General features: G+C 43.4%; 2 protein-coding genes across 5 annotated transcripts in view; one reads left to right on the top strand and one right to left on the bottom strand.

The window, feature by feature from the left end:
* The window catches only part of AP2A2 (adaptor related protein complex 2 subunit alpha 2), a 44,416-nt gene extending 31,778 nt beyond the window's left edge, over nucleotides 1–12,638 (top strand). For 2 of the 4 annotated variants that reach the window (XM_077179945.1, XM_054635240.2), the window contains exons 14-23: nucleotides 36–209; nucleotides 2,114–2,277; nucleotides 3,991–4,068; nucleotides 4,956–5,038; nucleotides 5,772–5,861; nucleotides 6,633–6,756; nucleotides 7,518–7,634; nucleotides 7,813–7,882; nucleotides 9,069–9,203; nucleotides 9,960–12,638. In XM_077179945.1, the coding sequence (XP_077036060.1) occupies nucleotides 36–209; nucleotides 2,114–2,277; nucleotides 3,991–4,068; nucleotides 4,956–5,038; nucleotides 5,772–5,861; nucleotides 6,633–6,756; nucleotides 7,518–7,634; nucleotides 7,813–7,882; nucleotides 9,069–9,203; nucleotides 9,960–10,037 (1,113 nt within the window). In that variant the 3' untranslated portion in view covers nucleotides 10,038–12,638. The remainder of the gene's footprint in view (nucleotides 1–35; nucleotides 210–2,113; nucleotides 2,278–3,990; nucleotides 4,069–4,955; nucleotides 5,039–5,771; nucleotides 5,862–6,632; nucleotides 6,757–7,517; nucleotides 7,635–7,812; nucleotides 7,883–9,068; nucleotides 9,204–9,959) is intronic. The other 2 variants (XM_054635234.2, XM_054635233.2) reach the window with 1 other exon arrangement.
* A 3,041-nt stretch (nucleotides 12,639–15,679) lies between these two features.
* On the bottom strand, nucleotides 15,680–24,026 carry LOC143694387 (uncharacterized). Its single transcript, XM_077180553.1, has 8 exons — nucleotides 23,246–24,026; nucleotides 22,317–22,736; nucleotides 21,373–21,804; nucleotides 20,410–20,853; nucleotides 19,472–19,915; nucleotides 18,536–18,955; nucleotides 17,208–17,786; nucleotides 15,680–15,954 (listed from the first exon to the last, which is right to left on the bottom strand). Exons 1-8 carry the CDS (start codon nucleotides 24,024–24,026, stop codon nucleotides 15,848–15,850), a joined length of 3,627 nt encoding a protein of 1,208 aa, XP_077036668.1. The 3' UTR covers nucleotides 15,680–15,847.
* Nucleotides 24,027–24,397: the final 371 nt, after the last annotated feature.

Here is a 24,397-nt window from a genome sequence, read left to right as displayed (position 1 = left end):
GAAGTTTAACTAATACTTTTTTATTCTATGGTAAGGCTACAGTGTTGGAAGAAATGCCTCCCTTTCCAGAGAGGGAATCTTCCATTTTGGCTAAACTGAAGAAGAAGAAAGGCCCAGGCACAGTTACTGACCTGGAAGAGATCAAAAAGGAGAGGAGTTCTGATATGAATGGAAGTGCTGAACCTGCCTCTGTCAATGCCAGTGTTGTTGTGAGTTTAAAAGCTATTATTTCACTAATTTAGATGGTGTGCACATGAGAAAAGACTGGTTTCATAAAGTGGCTTTTTGGGGATTTAAAACCTCCCATCTGAAACTTAAGGCTGTGGGTGTTTGCTGTAAGCAGGGGACGTACAGCTGCTTTCCTCTCACTGCATGGTTGGATGCAGTTTTCCTTTGGAAATCTTATGTAAGTGGGGACGAAGTGTCTGCAGCCTAAAAAACTCCCTTATATATTGTTATTTGAAATATATATTGTTATTTGAAAAATGTCGCTGTTACTTTTAGAGATGGGAATTTCCTTGTTGATGAAATTGCACTGAGGGTGGGTTTATAAAATTAACTTATTTAAAAGGAGTTAACTTGAATTTCAGAGTATCAGCTGTTTTTTCTGCTTTGTCTAACATGTTGTTTTGCATCTTGTTTTGGGCTATTGTTTTTAATAGAAGTGGACAACACTTACCTTCACTGGGATGTTCTTAAATCAATACAAAGTTGTTACTTTTTATTTGACAGTACTATTTGAGTTCTGTTATGCTTGACAAGTCCACATGATTTTTCCTTCTGAGCTGAAACTTCTCATTTTATTGTCAGTTAAAGCTGGTAGGATCAATTTTTCCCATAATGTAATATTTCTTTCTGGTTTTAATGCTGAGAATAACTTGTAATTAGATTTAAGATGCCATAGAAGATTACCTAGAGAAGGAAATACTGTAGCATGCTCCCTGCGCAGTTTGTTATAGCATAATAATTTACTTCTTAGTCACTGCAGTGTATAAGAGTAGCTACTCCAAGTGCAACACTTTTGACTGGACAGAAATCTCTTTCCAGCAGAAAAGTTGCAAAATTTTGTTTGAATGCCAAATTGAAGTGACTGGCAGTTAATACTGCATTGTGCTTTACGAGCTTCACTTAATGGGTTGCAGCCATGTAACAAACTGCACAGTGTTACCTTCACCAGTGGCTTTATCTCGTTTGGATTGCAAAAATGTTAAGAAATTTGAGGTCCAAACTTTTAGTTGATCCTAGTGATTGGCTGCTTAAAGTCTTTTGCCAGTCTTTCATTATACTGTATGGAGTAAATGATAACTTGGAGTTGGCTTACAAAAACAAGATTTCAGATTCATCCAAGTACATCTCATGACTCATCCTCAGATTATCTGGCATAGTGGAAGCTGCTAATGTCTAATACATGGCCATTTTGATTAACAGTCTGTGCTTTGTACTTGCATGCGACTTGGGCAGATATATGCAGCCTCTGTTGCATGATTGTGTCCTGGCTGCTTGATTTGTTCTATTTGAGGAAAAAACACTTTAAACATCTTGTCTCTTCCTCTAGTGTTTGCAGCTTGAACTGGCTACAGGCTCTGCTATTTTTGCTGGTTGGGTTGGCATTCTTTCTAAGATTTGCTAGGCTTCAGAAACCCAGGATTAAACTGATAGTCACTTTTAAAGATGCTGTGATGACCTGTGATTTAGCTTTGTGTAAAAGCCACTTGCTTTCTTGATGGATTCTTCATAAATGAAAAGCAACATGGGAATTTTATTCCCTACAGTACTTACTTTCCCTTGAAACTAATGGGAAAAGAAAAGGGGGGAAAAACTCTCATCTTTGTCATTTTTCTGATTTTAGACAGATGAATTTTGGTTTTGCTTTTATTTAACAGTTAGATGGACTAACTCTCTTCAAAGGAAAAAAAGAAAACCATACCTGTAAATGACCTTAAGCTGAAATTCAGCGTGGCAGCTGCTGCATTTGTGAACCTTATTACATCCATTCAAACCTGGATTTGGGGTGGGGAGAGGCACTGTGCCATAGCGTAGTTGTCTGTGCAAACGAGACAGCTTTGTTGTAGTTTTGTTGCAGTGTAACACCGGAGTGTCTTGTCTTCCTTAGTCTACTCCTTCTCCATCGGCGGATCTGCTGGGTCTGGGTGCTGCCCCTGTCACCAATTCAGCTCCCCCACCTTCCTCTAGTGGTAGCCTGCTCGTGGATGTATTTTCAGATTCAGCTTCTGCAGTTGCACCTCTTGCTCCTGGTTCTGATGACAACTTTGCGAGGTAATTAAGTCGCCCTGAAAGGAATTTGAAGGAGAATTTGTCTGTTGAAACAGGATTGAAGGAAAAGCACACATAACTTTTGGTTTTGTTCCAGCATATTAAGTGCATTCCTGGGTGGTAGTTTTGCAGCAAGAGAGGTGTTCTTGGACACTCTGCTGGATGTGCTGTCTTTATTGAATATCTCTTGTAATGGAAAAACTGAGTCTGTACTACTCAACCTGAGGATATTTGCCACACAGTAGTGTCTGGTTTTCATGCTGGTTTTGTTTCTTTGTTAAATTAAGCTGCTTGTGCATCTCCATACATCTTGAAGTGGGGGTTATCTGTCCTGATATGAATACATTTATTCTTATTTTCTCTTCATAAAGTATTCTTGTCTCTCCACTTACGGCAAGCTGCTACTGAAACAGTGAGATGGATTGTATCCAGGATACTGCTTCCCATATTTTAATGCTACACTTCAATTGTTCTACTGTCTGACAAAGGGGTGTGAAAAGGGGGATAAAGAACAATTGGTTTTCTTTTTTTTAAAGGAAATTTGATACTACAAATACATTAGTAAGTGTAGTGTAGGTACAATGTGTTATTAACCCCATTATTATTAAAAGTCCCTGTGGCTACTCTCATATGTTATTTAGCTAAATTTTTGGGAATGAACGGCATAAAATCACAGAAAGTCTTTAAAATCAGTTGTCTTACTGGATAAGAATGTATTACTGTTGTCAAGGACCAAATTTTGAATGTTGGCACAACAAATTTTCAATGCGTCTTAATATAAAAGACATAATTAGGGAAACTGATCTGCCTGGATCATTGGCACTTTCATCAAAATTTTATATCAGGCAATGCATTGTTGCAGGTTTGCAGTGATTAATACTTGATCTGTGTTTCTGCTGGAAGGCCTGAAGTGATACTTGATCATACAACACAAAACCAGGGCTTTAGGAAGCTACACAAGCTTGTTCATGCCTCTTTTTTTTTTTTTTTAAGCGGGTACAAAGAGGAACCAATGCTAGTAGTTTCATAAGCAAATGTTACATAAAAAGAGTTTTCTCTCTCTGCAGAAGAAAGTGTAGCAATTGCCCAACTCCTTGGTCTGTCTGTAGATTATTAAATGCTTCTCTAATGATACTGAGAAGTTGCTGTTTACAGTTTCCTGCCTTTTCTTAGTGCTGTTGTCACTTTTGTTTCTAATCTGTTGCTTGGGTAAGTCATTCTCTGTGTGCCTGTGTACTCTTGCCTATGCTTAATACTTGTGTGTTTTTAGGTATTGATTGTGCACCTGTAATTAGAAGGGTGCCTAAGGTTGATGAGGCCTCTGCTTTTAAGCGCATCTTTGTAGTAGTCAATATGCAGCTTACCTTTTTGATTTTGAACTTAAACACTTTTGCTGTCACAGTTAAACACCTGAAAGGACTTGGTTCTGTAAGAGGTTTACATTTACTGAACACCTTCAGCTCTCTTCGTGAAGGATTGCTGTTTTCTAGCAGTCGGGGTGGGATGGGGGAGAGAAGTGGGGGAAAACATTGCCTAATGCCTAAAACCTTTCTAGGGTACTGAGCTAGGGCAGCTAATCAATTTCTCGTGCATTAAGCTCAGCAGTGCCATTTTTGAGGAAGGAGGTAAAAGAAGTAACTAAGCTCTAAGCTGTCTTTACTAACTCCTGCTGTCTCTGTCGCTACTGCCTTTCTTCCTTTGTGCTGCCTGAACTAGCCCTGACCTGGCTTCATCTGAGGTAGTTTCTGAGGAACCAGCTGATACTGTGCATGATGCTGATGAGCTTTTTCACAAGTAAGCAATACTAAAACCTTGCAAGGCTGGGCAATTTCCAGAATATAGTTATAAAGAAAAACTATATTGTTCATTAACTTAATACCAGCAAGACTAGAGAAACATGTACTGTCAGACTTGTGACTAGAACACCTCTGTGGATGCTGTGGATTTTGTGACAGGCTCATGAATACACAGGTTAGAGTCTTCTTTACAAGTTAGTGCTACCACACACTGCTCTAAAATGAGGCAATGCCAGTTGTATGTAAAGTTTTTGCAACTACTTGGAAATAAATAAAAAACAGAGTACTAGTCAAAAGTACTAATATTTGGGAGTGTGTTTTAAGTGCCTTGGATGCAAAAGGCAGATGTTTGCTGACCACCTCTTCTACTTTTAAGTGAAGGGTGATAGAAAGGACTGAGATCACTGGAGAATGGGCTTCCTCTCTCAAAATGGAAAATGTACATCTCTAGTTGGCTTAGGTGATACAGAAATGATAAATCAAGGAGAGTTTTTTTCTTTCAGGTTAAAACAGTCAAAACTTCAAACTTTTCAATTCTGCACAAACCTAATGAGTTTCAGAAGTTCTCAAGACTAAAAAGAAAAATCCTGTTGCCTGGTCCTTTATTAGACAGTGTGTGTGCATATAGCATATTGTGGTTTCCTTCATAGTTTCTCAGACAGCCTATCAAATAAAAATGTCAGTTCTTTTAGTGTCCTACAAGTGGTGGTTCTGGATGTAAAATTGTCTTTTCTAACTGCAGTTTTCTGCAAAGGCCTCTCTCACAGACTGATGCATTCTAGGTTAACCGCAATCTTCATCCTCTGTGTAAACCCTGAATTTTGTGGTTCTAAATATTGTTTAATATGGCTCAATTTAAAACATGTTTTCCCTCTCTTCCCCTAGGTTCGTGTGTAAAAATAATGGAGTCTTATTTGAAAATCAGTTGCTACAAATTGGCTTGAAATCTGAATTTCGACAGAACCTGGGTAAGATCTGTATTGCTGTGGTTGGCTGTCTGCATTATCAATCACAATACCAGCATGATATTCCAGACAGGACTCACTTTTCAGCTCCTGAAGAGGAAAATAGCATTATAGGCCTTAGCTGTTTTACAGCTCCCACTGTTGCGCATCCCTGGCTTTTGTGTAGGCTCTTGCTTCCTTGAATTTTTTTTATTGTTTTGGTAGCTGATATGAAATAGAGGTGTTTAGCTCCAGCATTCCAGCTCATGCTGCCTATTTGTATGGCTGGTGCAGCCAGGTTTGTAAAGCACCATTCTTCTCAAAATTTGTATCTTGTAGTATGGCTTATTGTTATGATATGAAACACAATGCATTTCAGATGAGATTGAATGCACAGGATACTGGAACCATCTAGGAAGGAGATGGAATTTGAACACAGGCTAGCAATAGAATTTCTTGCTTCTCCCTTTCTGTAAAACTCGTGGTGACATAGTAGCATCTTAACAAAATTCTCCAGCAATTGAGAGACTTCACTGATGATTTAACTGCCTGTGTGACAGCTACTGTAGGAGAAATCTAATGGCTTGGTTAAATTGCTGCATTTTGAACTGTGAATGTCTTGGTGAGATAAACCATGTAAAGTGTATTTTGTTCTTAAAAGTGGTTTTAAAGAAAGGTAGAAAGGGAACTGAAGCATGAGTAGTTCAATGCGATTACATGACCTAAAAATTCTGATGTCTCGTTCTTCTCTTTCCAGGACGTATGTTCATATTCTATGGTAATAAGACATCAACACAGTTCTTGAATTTTACTCCAACAGTAATCTGCTCAGATGACCTTCAGTCATATATCCTTAAATGTAGTAGGAGTTGTCTGTTCTTATTAGATTTTTGTGGTTTATTGCTGCACAATATAATAAATCTGTTGGATCAAGGCACAGTGTCCTTGAACATGAAGAAATGAGAAACTTGCTGATAGCTCTCTGAAGTTCTCATAGGAAGACCAAGTCTTGAGCAGGGATGAAAGATTCTTTCCTTAACACCCTGGTTATAAACACAAATTTTACTTTTGATATAACAAGAAATCAAGCTAAATAAGAAGGTACTGGAACTGTAGCTTGCACCACTGACATGAAGTAGCAGAGGTAGAAATGTGTCCTTTGAGTACGGCATTAGCAGATAGGCTAAAATTTGACATGGAGATGCATTACCAAGATGATGGTACTTAATTCATGGCTGGCCCCTAATGCTTGGTGTTGCAAATTTAGGATTTCTGGGACATTAAGTAATCAGGCTTGTTTGACTCAAGGCATCTCTGTCATGTTCAGAATAGTCCTGTGGCTTTTATTGTGAAGTCTCTGTGCCTTCACACCTTTTTAAGGGCATCTTTCTTTAAGAATATCCACTAAACTGAGAATTTTCAGAGCTATTGCTTGTATATGTGTCAATATGAAAAACCCCACAAACTCTTTTCCTGTACAAAAAACTGAGCTTTAAATGTTCAGTAGCACACAGAGAATGAGTGGAAACATGATGTTAATTTCTTATAGAGTTTCTTGGAAGATTTGCTCTTTTTATATTATCAGTTCATTGATCTGTTTCCTTAACAACTTTTCTACGCCTGAATCTTCAGACAAAACCTGTTGACCCCACAGTGGATGGAGGTGCACAGGTTCAGCAGGTTGTGAACATTGAATGTGTGTCAGACTTCATGGAAGCTCCAATCCTGAACATTCAGTTCAGGTAAAACAAAGGATTCAAATGTTAGTGAATTAATTGGATGAAAGATGTTAAATTTGGCATGGCCCTGTGACTGAAATGCAAAATATGGACACAGAAAGCTCTCTTAGGTAGACAGCTTGAAAATTTGATCTAATTAAGCTTTAAGGTGCTAGGGAGAATCCACTTGGAACAATGTGGTTTAAAACCCCAGCCAAACCAAACAGTCAAGAAGCAGCTACTGATAAAATGTCTCCATGACTTCTGTCTCTGCTATCTATGTAAAACAGCAGTCTTCCTGTTTGCTTAAGAAATCTTGACAGGAATATACGCAGTAACTTCTCCCTTCTGGAAACCAAGAACATTTCTGCAAATAACTTGGCCTGGAAGTGTATGCAACCAGAAATAGACTCTTGTTCTGTCCACTCAACATCAGCTCAGCTTTATAAAATCCTGAGTTCTGGGCTACATGCTGTTTTTCTAGTCTAAACTGGTTTTTATTGGTATGTTTTCCCAAGGACATATTTTTGCCCCTTAGGGTGCTATCTAGAAGGATAAACCTATGCTAAAGCTGAGAGAACCTTATAAGCAATTCTGCCAATTCATCTATTGCCATCTAAGGAGAGAAAATAAATTTATTTGACAGTGGATTGAAACTGTATATTAGAAATGTCATGTGCAGTTGATGGATTCTGATCATAAACAGTTCCCCAGTTGCTTGGTTGCTTACTGCTGACACTGCTGAGGCTGCCACAAGCACTGTGGTTTTTCTCTTCCATCTGCAGGTACGGTGGAACATTTCAAAATCTTTCAGTAAAATTACCCATCACTCTGAATAAATTTTTCCAGCCAACAGAGATGTCTTCTCAAGACTTTTTTCAGCGTTGGAAGCAGCTGAGCAAGTAAGACTCTATACTTGGACCTCTTATGGTGGGCAAGGGAGGAGAAAGATATATTGTGAATGTAGCTGGTGCAGTACCTTATCCCATACTCAATCCTGTAAGCCATGAGGTCTCTCAGTAGAATTAATTGCTATTGGAAATGCTGTTCATAATGTATTTATCTTGCCTTGTCTTGCAGTCCCAAACAGGAAGTTCAGAATATCTTTAAAGCAAAGCACCCGATGGATGCAGAGATCACGAAAGCAAAGGTGGGTGGTGGTGATATTTTTAATTCATAGTGTACAGGGCAATGGCAGGTCATGTTTTAACCCCAGCTGGCACCTAAACACCACACAGCCATTTGCTGACTCTCCCCCAGTGGAATGTTACAGAGAATAAGGGTAAAAGTGAGAAAATGTGTAGGTTGAGGTAAAGAGAGTTCAGTAGGTAAAAGAAAAGCCATGCACACAGGAAAAGCAAAGAATTAATTCAGTGCTTCCCATGGGCAGGGAGGAGTTTGGCCATCCCCAAGGCAGCAGGTCTCCATTGGGTTTAACAGTTGCTTAGGAAGGCAGAACACCACTCTGAACATCCTCCTTTCCTTTCTCAGCCTTACATGCTGTGCCAGGACATGTTACAGTATGGGATATCCCATTGTTCAGCTGTCCTGGCTTGTCCCAGCTCCTTGTGCATCGCAGCTTCCTCACTCATGGGCTGAGGAGCAGAAAAGACCTTGGCTCTGTGTAACCCCCGCTCAGTGATAACTAAAACATCCCTGTGTTATCAACTCTTCTGAGCAGAAATCTAAAACGAGCCCCATACGAGCTGCTAGGAAGAAAATTAACTCTATCCCAGCCCAAATTAGCACATGGTATAAGCAAACTTTATGCATTTTTGTTTATATGGCAGTTGGATCATCCAGTGAAAGTAAGTCCATGCTGTGTGATAGGTCATGGCAGTGCTGAGTTGAATGGACAGCTTCTAGCTGTGGTTTGAATTGGATGCAGTCTTCAGTGGCAGCTGGAGACTTGAAGCTGTTTAAGAAAGCACCGATTCACTGCTTAAAACTGAACTGGAAGATAATTCAAGCCTTAATTTATACTTGAGGTACTGGTTGGAAAAGGAAGTGACTTTTTGGCTGCGTTAGGCAAAACAGAAGTGACTGTAACAGGAATGTGTAACAGGAACAGTGACTGTGTACAGGAATGGCTGTATCAAAACTGGGGTAGACTGATGTTAAATCTTAACTTGCTTCTCAGTTGCTTTCTAAAAGAGCCTTATTATAAATAGCTTATTTATCATGGTCAGCCTTCAAAAATTTGTAGTAATGAAGTAGTCTCGAAGACTTAAAAATTAATTTCCTCCTTGTTTTGCTATTTGATGGTGACAGTTTGAGTATACTTGGTATTTGTGTCTTCCTCTCCCCACATCTAAATCTTGTTTTTTTTTTCACAGATAATTGGATTTGGATCAGCCCTGCTTGAGGAGGTAGATCCCAATCCTGCTAACTTTGTTGGTGCTGGTATCATACACACAAAAACCACTCAGATTGGATGCTTGCTGCGCCTTGAACCCAACCTCCAGGCACAGGTATCTGTGTAACTGTCTCCAGCTTAGATACAAGTTCTCATTTGAACTAAATACTTTTGTGTATCTGAAACTCCTTTAAGATATTTAAAAAGCACTATTGCAATAGCTGCTTATGACTGCAGACTCCAACAAGAAATTAAATTGTAGCAGCTGGTCCTAGCCCAGCTGGGTAACCTGCTTCTTCAGAGCAATTCTCTTTTCCTCTTGGAAGAGATGGTTACAATATTCCAGACTGTCTTGTGCACTTTGGACCACATTAAGTATGCTTCCTTTTGCTACTTTAAATGATTAAAAGAGTAATAGGCTAAAAGATGAAAGCATAAGCAAGTAATACAATGTTAAGAGTATTTTTACTAAAGCTTTTTTGACAGAGGTGTTACCAAAATAACCTGAGGATTCAAAATAGGGTTTGGGTGGTTGTGTCTTCTGTTCCCTGAAGAAGTGGTTGTACAGGGTCTTTAGACTTTTCCACAGCATTTGCTCCTCTTTAACAGATATTCTGGACAACACCTTTCTGTTAAAGCCCAAAAATACTTGAGTAACAGTAATTCTCAACAAGGGTTTGAAGATAGGGTTGGTTCAGCCAGTGGTTTGAAAAAGCTGTGATTCTCAGTGGCTTGCTGCCTCTGACTGTTATGAGATCTTTTTCCTAACAAAGCTTACAAAGCAAGTAAGAGGTAACTGTTAGTTTTCACTGTTGACTGTGCATTCCTTTAATGCCAAACTGTTTAAATAGTATTTTATGTTCTTTTTCAGATGTATAGGCTCACACTACGAACAAGTAAAGAAGCTGTATCTCAGAGATTATGTGAATTGCTGTCAGAACAGTTTTAATATTAACCATGTCAGTTTTGGTTTTTCCACTTATATCACTGTCATCATACTGCAAATAAATGTCTTGTACATCACTGTCTGAGTACTGCAATGTTAACCAATACCAGCTCCCTGCCTTAATAGGACTTGACCCTTGTTTGAAATTAAGACTATAAAATGTACAGTACAGGGAAGTGACTTTTCCATTAAAAATGGCTTTTAGTGTGTTACATAAAGGGTGGGAGGGCTGTCTTTTGCTCCTTTTTTTGCAGAGGTCAGGCTTTTAAACTTGTTGAAGGGAAATGGTTTTCGTTGTGGCAATCAAGGATTTCAGCTGAAAATAGCTCAAAAACCTTCTGCTTCAGTACCTTTAAGAGATACTTCCTCTGCTCTCAGCTGAAAGAAAACAGTGTACTGCTGCTCAGGAAGGTTAATTCCCATGCTGATGTAGAGTCAAAATTTTGTACAGTTGAACATTGCCACAAGTTGTCTACTGGATGGAAGGGCAGATTTGAAGATGTGTTTGAATCTGATTAAAGTGAACATTTATGTTGAGTCACCAGTCTTTGTATTTGAAAAATGCCACAGGACCAGAGTCTTAAAGGTATTAATCTTGTAATATTTTACATCCTAATGTTTTCTGATCTTTGGATTGAACACTATTTCAAAAGCTATTCTTAATCCTCCTGCTTATCTCCATTAATGAGGTGAGCTTCTCTGGTAGGGGGTGAATGAGTATATACTTGTTCGTTGTTTCTCAGTGAAGTTAAATATTCTGTTCCATGTTTTTTCTGTTTGCCATCAGACTTGACAAGTAATAGTCCTAATGATGTGATACAATTAACTGCAGAAACTAGTGGTGTATAAAAGAAGTGGGAAGAAATGGGCCCTTGAAGGGCTGTAAGGCATGCACTCTTAGGTGAAAATGTGATTTTAATCAATATCTTTTCCCCAGTGTACATTAATGTTCAGACTCAAGAGCTGAATAACTGACACCTAAGCAGTTTCCTTTCTGTCAGTGGTAAAAATGTCCAACATGGTATAGAAAACTTCTGTTGAAACTGAAAGTAGAAAACCCAAAAGTGTTCAGCTTTTCTAGAGGTTTTTACAGCCGAAGTCTTTGTACCTTGTTTCACATCAAACTCTTTGCAGCCTCTCTGCAGAAGTCAGTGGACAGAAACTTTGACTCATGCTCCTCAAGCCTTGAGGTGCAACAGAAGCTGCTAAACCAAAGCAGGTGAGGTGGCCCACTTAGAAACCCTGGGCTGGTGTCAGCAAGAGCTACAGATCATGGTGAACAAAATCAGCTCCTGCTGACAGGAGAAGGAACCTCAGGTCAAGATTTCCTCATGGTCACTGAAAGAAAGCCTGGGACTGCTGTGTCAGAACACATACAGGCAAATGTGCCCAGGAAATGAAGGTGTTGAGTCATGGTGGCGACACTGAAAATACATTTAAATGGGGCTGCTGTCATGCTGCCCATTCTCAGCAGGGGACAGGATTCTCCATGATTGAGTGTGCCTTGCTTTTTGTCTTCAGTGCTTTGAGCTTAAATGATGTAACTGGGAGATTATCACTTGGTTTGGCTGAAGGCTCCTGATCGTACTTGAGTAAAAGAGAAAAATGAGGAACAAAGGTTTGGCTGTGATGTGTGGATTTTGGGGGATGTGTTTTGTTTTTCCAGAAATTGCTGGTAACTGGATATTACGGCTGAAAACTAGGCTAAAGGCCTGGTCTTTCTGCAAAAGTTCTCTGGAACAATTGGCCCTTTAAGGCCTTTCAAATTCTTCTTACTTAAGACTCTTAAATCATAAATATTGTCATTGAAAATCTTGGTGAGTGGTTCTGCGGTCAGGCTGGGCAGTTGGCAAATACTGATGGAATACCTTTTGTTTTGGCTTCACGATGTTCTGTGTCTCATTATTAGTCCTGTTATGTTAACCATGCTCTTGGCTGCTCTGTTAAAATCTGATGTGCTGAACTAAAGGGAGTCTTAGCAAAGAGGAGGAGGTTCTCTTTTGTATTTTCCAAATCCTGTTGTATATCTGTCCCCCTGAAAATGTTCTGTGCCCTCATTAAAGGACACCTTGAGACACTGCACTACTTTATTTCACTTTGCTTTGGTTCAAGCTGTGCTAAAATGTGCATTAAAGTGTGGGAAGGAGGGGGGGTAAGGGAAAGTGTCTTTTCAGTGGTGACTGTGTTAAGCTTATGACTGTTCACTCTTTGTATTCAGTGTCAGCTCAATGAAGCCATGAGCAGAAAAGTGAACAAATTAAAGACAAATACTTGATTTTATTTTTTTTGTGAATGATGGTTAACTTACCAGTGATGTATCCTGTCAAGCAGACAAAGTAATTTCTGCAGTAAACAGTGTTATTGTTTTTAAGTGCAGTATTTTCAGGCATTGACATGTGAAAATAACTGAATAGCAAAACAGGTAGCATATGTTCATTCTTGACCTACACTCCAGTATGTAACATTTATGGTGATTGTCTTATTTGTATAAAACAAAGTTCTGTCAAATTAAGTGGAGAATTTTCATATAGAAGACTATATATTAGACTATATTCATCAGAAGAACATATTAAGATTAAATAAATGATTAGACCAGTGATGAAACTGTCCTTTTTTTGTCTGGGGGCATGAAGGCGTAAAAAATATTCTCGTGGAATGGTTGTTGTGGAACACAATTGCTGTGATTCTTCTCTGAGAAACACTGGTGGGTTTGTTCACTGGAGTCTTACCTGGTCTATGGATTTCTGCTCCCCCAGTAAGTGAGTTTGATTTTGCTCTTGTTTGGTTATAAATTATAAATGCTCTTATTTTTAAAAACCCCAGGTGTAAAATCTTTCTCTCTAGAGTGTTTAACAGCAGTAAGTACATGAGCTAAGCAGCACACACCTGTATTGGATGCAGGGTTGATGGCACTGTAGAAGAAGAGTAATCTAAACTGCTAAATAACCTCATAAGCTTTAAATGTATGCTTCAGGTTCTTCTCTTACATTTGCTGAAAGGGAAAAAGGGCACTCTGAGCTTTTCTGCAATCATACAGCTTTTTCTTAAATGACTTGCAACAATGTAAAGGTTGTCTGGAGTCGCGGAAAGTAGAAATTGCTTGTGAGTGAACCACTTGTATTCTGTTAGACGCGTGTAGGCTTTCATTTCTTGCCAAGAAATGCCTTCAGCTTCCTGCTTTATCCCAAAGCTGCTCCATGTGTGTATTAGTTACCTTTCTAGAAATGTCCCACCATACTAAGGGTGCTTGTGGAAACCTCACCATTCACCTTTGGGTTGTGTAGCACCTTGCTTTCCAACCCTGTCATCTGTGGATGATGAGACACATGCTGTGTCCACTTTCAAAGGCAGGGAACAGGTCACTTCCCTTCTCCCACGAAGTAGTGTGCTCTTCCACAGGGTCAAGTTGACTGTAGTGAACCTAATGGACTATTTTTCAGTTTAAATAATTGGTCAAATAAGGAGAAAAAAGTTAGCAAATTCAATTCCTTCTACTTTATTTGATTATTAAATTTCTGATACTGCCCAGTGCATGGGCCAGGTTTTAGCTCTGGTTGAATAAATCGCGCTGAGCAAGGCCAAACAGTTTCTTGTCTCACCTCCTGATCCCCACCCTCAGCCTGTTCTTTATTTCTGTGCCTGTTCTTTCTTTCCTCCTGTGCACCCCACCCTGCTCCTGATCAGGAATAATTTATCTGGTGACTCCATTGGTAGTCCAGGCAGCTGCTCAGGCAGCGTGACAGCAAGGCTGTCTGTGTAATCAGTACAAGAGAACCCAGCAATGAGCTGTGGAAGGATTAACTTGTGATCAGGGTTTAATTACAAAAAATGGTATCTGCAGCCATCAGGTCTGGCTAGTGTGTGCAACTGTCGAAGTCACACACACAGCCACTAAATGCAATTATTTCTGTGGTGAGCCTTCTTCCAGGGTTATCTGGGTCTTGGCATGGCAGTTGGAATTGCTTCTTAAGAAGTTCAAGTGGCCGACAGCAGCCACATGTTGTGATGACCATCATCTTCTCAACATCCAGCCTGTGTGGAAGGGAGGGATAATCAGTTGGCATTTGATTACAGCATTTTAGGCTCACAGCCTTTCAAGTGAACTTCTTTCAATGAACTTCTTTCTTTCCTATGGTGAGATCTTTAGAGGAAAGAGCACAGCCCTCAGCTGAATGCTTCTGTCACCTGCAGGACTACAAATAATGTGGGAAATTATTCCATTTTAAGTTCTCATGAGGCAGAAACTCTGGTGTACTCAGCTGCTGCCTTCCATTTTAGAACAGGATGAACTTGATGATCCTTGTGAGTCCTTTCCAGTTCAGGCTAGTCTGTGATTCTATGATCTCATCATCTGTTAGGCCTCAGACTTCACTGGAAAACTAATAGAATTTGATTCCCCTGGTCTCTTTTTGGCCTTCTGAATATTTGTAAAGTACCTAGGGATTAAATTTGTTAAAGCTGTGCACTGGACTACTTAGAGTTTACAGAAGGTCTCTTTTGCAGATGCTGAATTGTGTGTGTTCCTTTTGCAGTTCAGAGAGCAAGGAGAACCCCTTTCTCCCACTGCACAGTTAGTGCTGGAAGCTGAGGTGGTGGCTGTATGATGCCAGTTCTGGGTTTGAGGTCAGCTAACAAGGTAGAAGACTTGCACTTAATTGCTGAATTCACAGCACAGGTAGGTGAAGTGAGAGCTTGAATAGGCAGGTAAGGATTTGAGTCTGTCCTTATAGTACTGCAGTTCTCAGGCTGTTGATTCCTGACCATGTTCAGCCTCCTGCTTGGCCTTGGTTCTGCTTTTCTCTTTGTCAGTAGGAAACTGTATCAATAACAGGCCAGAACTCAGTTATGGGGAAAGGAGAGTTAAGGGAAAATATTTTTTTCTGAAAACCCTCTTTTGAAGCGGAGAAAAGTTTTCTTGGTTTCAGTTAAAACTGGGTTTTAACACAACTTTCTTAGCAATTGAGACAAACCTTAACTCTAAAAGTCTTCCTCCAGGTTTCACAGCCCTTTTGTCAACTCAGCATATAAGGTCAGACGCTCAGTTTTCAAATGCTGGAGGATGCTTGAATGTGCTTTGAAGGGGACAATTTTTAGCATAAGGATTAATTTAAACTAGTTCCTAAATTAGTTCTGTAAAAGCAGAACCCTTCATTGTTTTCCATTCTTGAACATTGTATTGGCTTGGATTGTTGGGAATGTAACTTCCCCCCCCCCCCCCCCCCCCCCCCCCCACTAACTGAACTCTAATACTGCTGCACTGTTTACTTGTATTGAAGCCTTGATTTCCTGTCAAATTCTCCTAATGGGGAGCAGAACTGCACAGGCTCAGATAGTGCCCTTGTAATTATAAAATATACCTGAATTACACTACTAGGAGCATGTTATGAGACAACTGAAGTGGCATTAGTTACCTTAGATGAAATTTCTTATTTTACTATCTTAGCTATTTGAAATAGGTATTTATAGTCTAAACCACTTTAAAAAACAGACAAACAAAACAAAACCCCCAACCATCAAAAACAACAAAATAGCTCTCCAAACCTGGAGTATTGATGTCTGGCTTTTTTTTAAAAGCAAAACAACAAAAACTTAAGGAAGTGAGATGACCTTCCTTGATTAGATGTAAATCCCTGTGTAATTAATGACCTTATTGTTGCATTAACCAGTTTACACAGCAACATTGTACATTGCTGGGTGGATGCTAACCACATTTTCCTCCCTGAATTATAAAGGCACAGTTGTTCATGAATTTCCCTACTTAGAGATGACCAAATAAGGAAAACAACTTTAGTACTGTACAGCCTCAGTTATCCTTACTTTGTTGAAGAGGTACATGATCCTTCACAACGGCTCAAAGTAACATTTGTGGAACAGCCTTTGTAAGTTATTTCTTCTTCATATTCAACTTCTCTACAACGCTCTGTCAAATGTAAAAAGAAAAAAATTCTGCTATAATTCATCTTGGTCTTCTTGAGTGACCTTTGTTAGATGCCCAAAGCCTCCATATTTGGTTTCCTGGAAAACCATTCTTATTGCATGAGATAATTAACAAGTCATGAGTGAGTTACACAGCAAGAGAAGGTTTTAAACTGGGCACTAAAGTTGCAGGAGAGGCTTACTCTGGAGGACAACAAAAGAAAAGAATAATTTTTTAAGAAAACAAAAGTTGTTGGAATTACAAATAAGCAAAAATATCCAGTTAAGAATATAGTACATACTCAGTCCAGCATGGAAAAACTAATCCTATGCTGAGAACACAGAGATGCAAAGAGAGCAACCAGTTGTCTCATTCTGGTAGAATTATTTCTGGTTCACAGACTTTACTTATTTGAAAATTGCTTAATTTACTCATTTTAAGGATATATTTATAGGTAGCCAGAAGTTCACAACTTGCCTTGCTAGGGAGAATGTGTAATGCTATATGTTAGGTAACAATTCTGTGTCAGTGTTGTATTTTCCCCTGCCTTGAAGCACCACACTAAGCACTTTATGTAGCAGAAAGATGACTGACAACACAAGTTTTCCAAGGAGTTCAAAGACAGTGTTTGAAGTTTATATTAAGGAGGCAAAGATGTTGAAAACTGTAAAGGCAATTCATACACTGCTCACACCTGATCCTGCACAATAATCTTTTAAGCACAGTCAGGTCCTCTGCTGAGAGAAAGGTTATAGATTATTGAACATTATTGCAGGGGAGGCTCAGTTAATGCTGTAGTATGACTTTAGGATTTTTTAAATTGGAAAATAAGATAACTTCTAACTGGGCAGTAGACTAAGATGCTGTATCTATATGCCCAAGTGTGCAAAGCATGTGAGAGCTAACAGGAAGGCTGCAGGGTAATGAGGGGATAGCCTGTTCCAATAAGAAGTTTCTTACACTGCTTTTTAAGATGATAGAGTGAAGGTTCTGTGGCTCTCCTGAAGTGAATCCTGTTAGACTCTAACTCACACTTCTTAATGTTTAAAATATTGAATAGCAGGGAACCTGTATGAAATCTAAGACATCAGACAATAGCTTTAGAAAAGTAACTGCAGAAAGGACAAAAAAGATGAGCCAATGGATACAAACATGATCATAGCCAAAGGATACATAAAAAAAATTCATATGCTCATCAAAAAAAAAGGCATTCAAAGCAAATCCATGATAGAGGAAATGAGATGGAGATACATTACCGTGCGGCACTGTTGATGGCACAACAGAGGACAGGGATGTTGAAAGACCAGAGGTGAGAGAAGGAGATGATGTTGTGTGGGCAGTGGTCAGTGTTGTTGTTCGCAGGGAACTCTGTTCAACTGACTCTGTAGAAGCCGTCGTGATAACATGGGGAGCAAAGGTAATAGTTGTAGACAAAACAGTTGGGATCAATGCTGGCCTAGACTGGGCAGAGATACTAGTAGGGACAGCAAATGAAGATGTTTTGCCATGTGGAGTCGATGTGGTGTTTTGGAAGTAAGGATGTGTAGTGCTCTCAGCAGACATAAATGTGGAAGTAGTCAGGGATGTAGGCACAGATGTTGTACTGACGGTTGAGGCCAAAGCAGAAGAGAATGGAGACGTGGCAGTGGATGGCAGCTGGGTGCTGAGTGGACTGCTGGGGGCAGGCAGAGAACTGGGATTTGGAGAGGTTTCCAGAGGCACTTCTGTGGAGACAGAGGTCTTGGAGGTGCTGCTGATGGAGGTGGTGGCTGTGGTCTGGTGCGTGGTCACAGGTGGTGCAATGTGCGGTACAGTTGACTGTTCATGGGTGAAGGCTGCCAGGAGGAAGGCACAGGTCAAATTGAGAATGCCCACCTGGACACTTCTCTCCCCTTGCTCAGACATGAGGAGAGAATCAGAAAAGCCAAAGCAGGAACACATGCACATATCCAGAGAGAGACAGATTTTAGAAATGAAGAAATTAAAAACCAAATGAGGATCCACATACGGAGATGCAAAGGCAGTCACTCACCACGTTGCACCACTTGCCAATATCCAGCCAGTCTCCAAGCAATGGCTACCTGGCAGTAACTGCCCTAGTCTCCCACTGTACGGCTCAGCATGATATTCGGTGGCATGCAGTGTCTCCTTGGATGCTGGCTTTGGGCCAGCTATGCAGGCTGTGTCCCTGATGGACTCCTGACCACCCCATGCCCACTCCCTGGCTGGCAGAAAGACAAATAGAGGAAGCCCAGGGGTGGAGCGGGCACTCCTGATCAATCACCAAAGCTCTTATGTGCCATCAACACCGGCTGGGACTCACATCTAAAATGCAGTAGCAGGAAACCTGCTGGGAACAATAATGAGCTCTGTCCCAAGCAGAGCCAGTGCACAAGCCCAGGAATACAATGGGAAAACAAACTGGTCAATTGCAAAGTAATAGAGGGGTAAGCAGCCCCACAAATGCAGAACTGGGATGTGTTTTTTGAAAGAAACAGTGGAGGTAGGGACAATCAGTCGAGTGACAGAAAAAATGAGAGCTGGAAAGGCAAGGAGGAAAAGGATGGCTAGGAAGGAGCCTTACCAGGATGTGAGGAGCTGAGCCATGTTGAGGACACAGTTGAGGAGGGAGAAGAAGCAGGTGATGGCAGCGTGCTGGTTTTGGCTGTGGTGGGAGCAGAGGACTCTGTGACAGGAGACTCCTTTGCAGCACTGGTTGTTGGGGAAGAAGCCCTGGGCCTCAGGGTTGTAGGGGTGGGCCTGGGGCTGGTGCTGGGAGCTGCTGTGGAGGAGGCTGTGGAAGTGGTGGCAGTGGATGGCAGCTGGGTGCTGAGTGGGCTGCTGGGGGCAGGTGGAGAGCTGGGCTGTGGAGATGCTGTTTCCAGAGGCACTTCTGTGGAGACAGAGGTCTTGGAGGTGCTGCTGATGGGGGTGGCAGCTGTGGTCTTGTGTGTTGTCACCGGTGGCCCGATGTGTGGCACAGTTGACTGTTCATGGGTGAAGGCTGCAAGGAGGAAAACAGGTCAGTTGTGAATGACAACAAGAGTAGGAAATGGAGGTGCTCAGAGGACTCAGATTGTGGATAGGATTTAAAATGAAATGCCAGTGCTGTAGTGAGTATTTCTTGGAAAAAACAAGCACTGGGCTTGGGAGTCCTCTCCAGAAGCCACTGTCTGGCTTCTGTCCTCAAAAGGGAGGAAATGGATATAGTAGCTTCCAACAGGCAAGATACCAGTACTTGTTCTTAGAAGGGCACCCTGTCTGGATATGTATGTGTCCCTTCAAGGAAAAGGCAGAGCTTAAGGAGAGTCCCCTCTGACATTGGCAGGCCAGGTTACATGGCAGAAACCAGTGCCCCAGAGCCATAACAATGTAATGCCATACTACTGTTCCAATGCAGGAATAAAGGGGTGTAGAGTAAAAATTAAAACAAGTAGGCAGGGAACCTGCGTGGCTGCAAAGGATGAGTAGAAAGGGAAGAGCAGCAGGAAGCACCAGGATGGATAGGAGGGAGCCTTACCAGGGTGTGAGGAGCTGAGCCATGTTGAGGACACAGTTGAGGAGGGAGAAGAAGCAGGTGATGGCAGCGTGCTGGTTTTGGCCGTGGTGGGAGCAGAGGACTCTGTGACAGGAGACTCCTTTGCAGCACTGGTTGTTGGGGAAGAAGCCCTGGGCCTCAGGGTTGTAGGTGTGGGCCTGGGGCTGGTGCTGGGAGCTGCTGTGGAGGAGGCTGTGGAAGTGGTGGCACTGGATGGCAGCCGGGTGCTGAGTGGGCTGCTGGGGGCAGGTGGAGAGCTGGGCTGTGGAGAGGCTGTTTCCAGAGGCACTTCTGTGCTGCTTGGTGGGCTGGCTCCTGTGGAGATAGAGGTCCTGGAGGTGCTGCTGATGGAGGTGGTGGCTGTGATTTTCTCTGTGGTCACAGGTAGCCTGATGTGTGGCACAGTTGACTGTTTGTGGGTGAAGGCTGCTGGAAGTAAAGCAGAGAGCTTTTGAGGATGAGGGCAGCAAAAGTTGGAATGGAGGTGGCCAGAGGCCTCAGATTTAGGATATGAACAAAAACAGCACGGCTGTGCTGCACTGAGTCTTCCCTGGGAAAAAGGGAGCACTGAGACTGTGGGCCCTGTCTGAAGCTGTCTGGTTTCTGTCTTAAAAAGGGAGGAAATGGATAGAGTGCCTTGCAACAGGCAACATCCCTCTACCAATTCTTGGGAGAGGACCCTGTGTGAATATGCATGTGTCCCTTCAGGGAATAGGGAGAGCTTAAGGCCTGTTGCCTTGGAGACTGGCAGTTCAGCCTCCATGGGAGAGACCAGTGTCCCAGAGCCCTAACTAAGGCCATATACCACAGTCCCAAAGCTGAAAGAAGATGAAAGAGTGAGCAAAAATTAAAACAACTCTGCAAGCAGCCTGTGTGGCTGGTCAGAAAGAATCAAAAATTGGCTTCAGACAAGAGCCTACCAGGCTGTGCGGAGCTGAGCCATGTTGAGGACACAGTTGAGGAGGGAGAAGAAGCAGGTGATGGCAGCGTGCTGGTTTTGGCTGTGGTGGGAGCAGAGGACTCTGTGACAGGAGACTCCTTTGCAGCACTGGTTGTTGGGGAAGAAGCCCTGGGCCTCAGGGTTGTAGGTGTGGGCCTGGGGCTGGTGCTGGGAGCTGCTGTGGAGGAGGCTGTGGAAGTGGTGGCACTGGATGGCAGCCGGGTGCTGAGCGGGCTGCTGGGGGCAGGTGGAGAGCTGGGCTGTGGAGAGGCTGTTTCCAGAGGCACTTCTGTGCTGCTTGGTGGGTTGCTCCCTGTGGAGAGAGAGGTCTTGGAGGTGCTGCTGATGGAGGCGGCAGCTGTGGTCTTCTCTGTCATCACAGGTGTCACAGCATGTGGCATGGTCAACACTTTATGGGTGAAGGCTGCCAGGAAGAAAGCAGAGGTCAGTTGAGGATGAGGACAAGAAACAAAAGAAATGCGTATATTCAGGAGCCTTAGGTTGCTATTGTTAACAAAAACAGCAATGCTGTGCTGTACTGAGTATTCCTGAGAAAAAGGGAAGACTTTACTGTGGGTGATGCCTACAAGCTGCTGTCTTGGTTCTTTCAGAAAAAAGGGAGGAAATGGATACAGTAGCTTCCAACACCAAGTTACAACTACCTCTTCCTGAAGAGGACCCTGTGTGAATATGCATGTCTCTGACCCTTCAAGGAATCGGCTGAGCTTAAGGAGACTCCCCTTTGACATTGGCAGGCCAGGCTACATGGCAGAAACCAGTGCCCCAGAGCCATAACAATGTAATGCCATACTACTGTTCCCATGCAGAAAGAAGGGGATGTAAAGCAAAAACTAAACTCTGCAAGGAACCTCTGTGGTGGGAAAGGAGGAGTGGAAAAGGGAGAGCAGCAGGAAGCACCAGGATGGGTAGGAGAGAGCCTTACCAGGGTGTGAGGAGCTGAACCATGTTGAGGAGGGAGAAGAAGCAGGTGATGGCAGCGTGCTGGTTTTGGCCGTGGTGGGAGCAGAGGACTCTGTGACAGGAGACTCCTTTGCAGCACTGGTTGTTGGGGAAGAAGCCCTGGGCCTCAGGGTTGTAGGTGTGGGCCTGGGGCTGGTGCTGGGAGCTGCTGTGGAGGAGGCTGTGGAAGTGGTGGCAGTGGATGGCAGCCGGGTGCTGAGCGGGCTGCTGGGGGCAGGTGGAGAGCTGGGATGTGGAGAGGCTGTTTCCAGAGGCACTTCTGTGCTGCTTTGTGGGTTGCTCCCTGTGGAGACAGAGGTCCTGGAGGTGCTGCTGATGGAGGTGGTGGCTGTGATTTTCTCTGTGGTCACAGGTGGCCTGATGTGTGGCACAGTTGACTGTTTGTGGGTGAAGGCTGCTGGAAGTAAAGCAGAGAGCTTTTGAGGATGAGGGCAGCAAAAGTTGGAATGGAGGTGGCCAGAGGCCTCAGATTTAGGATATGAACAAAAACAGCACGGCTGTGCTGCACTGAGCTGAGTCTTCCCTGGGAAAAAGGGAGCACTGAGACTGTGGGCCCTGTCTGAAGCTGTCTGGTTTCTGTCTTAAAAAGGGAGGAAATGGATAGAGTGCCTTGCAACAGGCAACATCCCTCTACCAATTCCTGGGAGAGGACCCTGTGTGAATATGCATGTGTCCCTTCAGGGAATAGGGAGAGCTTAAGGACTGACTGGCAGTTCAGCCTCCATGGGAGAGACCAGTGTCCCAGAGCCCTACCTAAGTAGAGCCATGCCAGTGATCCAATGCAAAGAGAAGGGGGAATGGTAAGCAAAAATTAAAACAACTCTGCAAGCAGCCTTTGCAACTGGAAACTAGGAAGGGAAAGGGAGAGCAGAAGGAAATAGTAGGATTGGTAGGAGGGAGCCTCACCTGGCTGTGCAGAGCTGAGCCATGTTGAGGACACAGTTGAGGAGGGAGAAGAAGCAGGTGATGGCAGCGTGCTGGTTTTGGCCGTGGTGGGAGCAGAGGACTCTGTGACAGGAGACTCCTTTGCAGCACTGGTTGTTGGGGAAGAAGCCCTGGGCCTCAGGGTTGTAGGGGTGGGCCTGGGACTGGTGCTGGGAGCTGCTGTGGAGGAGGCTGTGGAAGTGGTGGCAGTGGATGGCAGCTGGGTGCTGAGTGGGCTGCTGGGGGCAGGTGGAGAGCTGGGCTGTGGAGATGCTGTTTCCAGAGGCACTTCTGTGGAGACAGAGGTCTTGGAGGTGCTGCTGATGGGGGTGGCAGCTGTGGTCTTGTGTGTTGTCACCGGTGGCCCGATGTGTGGCACAGTTGACTGTTCATGGGTGAAGGCTGCAAGGAGGAAAACAGGTCAGTTGTGAATGACAACAAGAGTAGGAAATGGAGGTGCTCAGAGGACTCAGATTGTGGATAGGATTTAAAATGAAATGCCAGTGCTGTAGTGAGTATTTCTTGGAAAAAACAAGCACTGGGCTTGGGAGTCCTCTCCAGAAGCCACTGTCTGGCTTCTGTCCTCAAAAGGGAGGAAATGGATATAGTAGCTTCCAACAGGCAAGATACCAGTACTTGTTCTTAGAGGAGCACCCTGTCTGGATATGCAAGTCTCCATTTAATAACAAGGAGAGCGTAAAGACAGTCAACTTTAAGAGAATAAGGGTCTATAGGAGAGAGAAGTGCCCCAGATACATAACCAAGTAAGATGACAGTAGTGTTTGAAATCAGAAAAAGGGGGAATGGGGAGCAAAAAATAAAACCATTTTGCAAGCAACCTGTGTGGCTGCAAAGGATGAGTGGAACAGCGAGAGGGGGGAAGCACCAGGATGCATAGGAGGGAGCCTTACCAGGGTGTGTGGAGCTGAGCCATGTTGAGGACACAGTTGAGGAGGGAGAAGAAGCAGGTGATGGCAGCGTGCTGGTTTTGGCTGTGGTGGGAGCAGAGGACTCTGTGACAGGAGACTCCTTTGCAGCACTGGTTGTTGGGGAGGAAGCCCTGGGCCTCAGAGTTGTAGGGGTGGGCCTGGGGCTGGTGCTGGGAGCTGCTGTGGAGGAGGCTGTGGAAGTGGTGGCACTGGATGGCAGCCGGGTGCTGAGTGGGCTGCTGGGGGCAGGTGGAGAGCTGGGCTGTGGAGAGGCTGTTTCCAGAGGCACTTCTGTGCTGCTTTGTGGGTTGCTCCCTGTGGAGACAGAGGTCCTGGAGGTGCTGCTGATGGAGGTGGTGGCTGTGATTTTCTCTGTGGTCACAGGTAGCCTGATGTGTGGTACAGTTGACTGTTTGTGGGTGAAGGCTGCTGGAAGTAAAGCAGAGAGCTTTTGAGGATGAGGGCAGCAAAAGTTGGAATGGAGGTGGCCAGAGGCCTCAGATTTAGGATATGAACAAAAACAGCACGGCTGTGCTGCACTGAGTCTTCCCTGGGAAAAAGGGAGCACTGAGACTGTGGGCTCTGTCTGAAGCTGTCTGGTTTCTGTCTTTAAACGGGAGGAAATGGATAGAGTGCCTTGCAACAGGCAACATCCCTCTACCAATTCCTGGGAGAGGACCCTGTGTGAATATGCATGTGTCCCTTCAGGGAATAGGGAGAGCTTAAGGACTGTTGCCTCGGAGACTGGCAGTTCAGCCCCCATGGGAGAGACCAGTGTCCCAGAGCCCTAACTAAGGCCATATACCACAGTACCAAAGCTGAAAGAAGGTGAATGAGGGAGGAAAAATTAAAACAACTCTGCAAGCAGCCTGTGTGGCTGGTCAGAAAGAATCAAAAATTGGCTTCAGACAGGAGCCTACCAGGCTGTGCGGAGCTGAGCCATGTTGAGGACACCGTTGAGGAGGGAGAAGAAGCAGGTGATGGAAGCGTGCTGGTTTTGGCCGTGGTGGGAGCAGAGGACTCTGTGACAGGAGACTCCTGTGCAGCACTGGTTGTTGGGGAAGAAGCCCTGGGCCTCAGGGTTGTAGGTGTGGGCCTGGGGCTGGTGCTGGGAGCTGCTGTGGAGGAGGCTGT

Source organism: Agelaius phoeniceus, chromosome 6, assembly GCF_051311805.1.
Source record: "Agelaius phoeniceus isolate bAgePho1 chromosome 6, bAgePho1.hap1, whole genome shotgun sequence".
Classification (NCBI taxonomy): domain Eukaryota; kingdom Metazoa; phylum Chordata; class Aves; order Passeriformes; family Icteridae; genus Agelaius; species Agelaius phoeniceus.
The sequence above is the reverse complement of the archived record's forward strand: the minus strand, read 5'-3'. Positions and strand labels throughout refer to the sequence as shown.

Coding starts and splice junctions, on each gene's coding strand:
- LOC143694387 (XM_077180553.1), bottom strand. CDS start 24,026: ATGGGGGCTGAACTGCCAGTCTCCGAGGCAACAGTCCTTAAGCTCTCC. Junction 20,854..21,372: donor GTTCAGCTCCTCACACCCTG/GTAAGGCTCTCT, acceptor TCTTCCTGGCAG/CCTTCACCCATAAAGTGTTG. Junction 19,916..20,409: donor GCTCAGCTCCGCACAGCCTG/GTAGGCTCTTGT, acceptor TACTTCCAGCAG/CCTTCACCCACAAACAGTCA.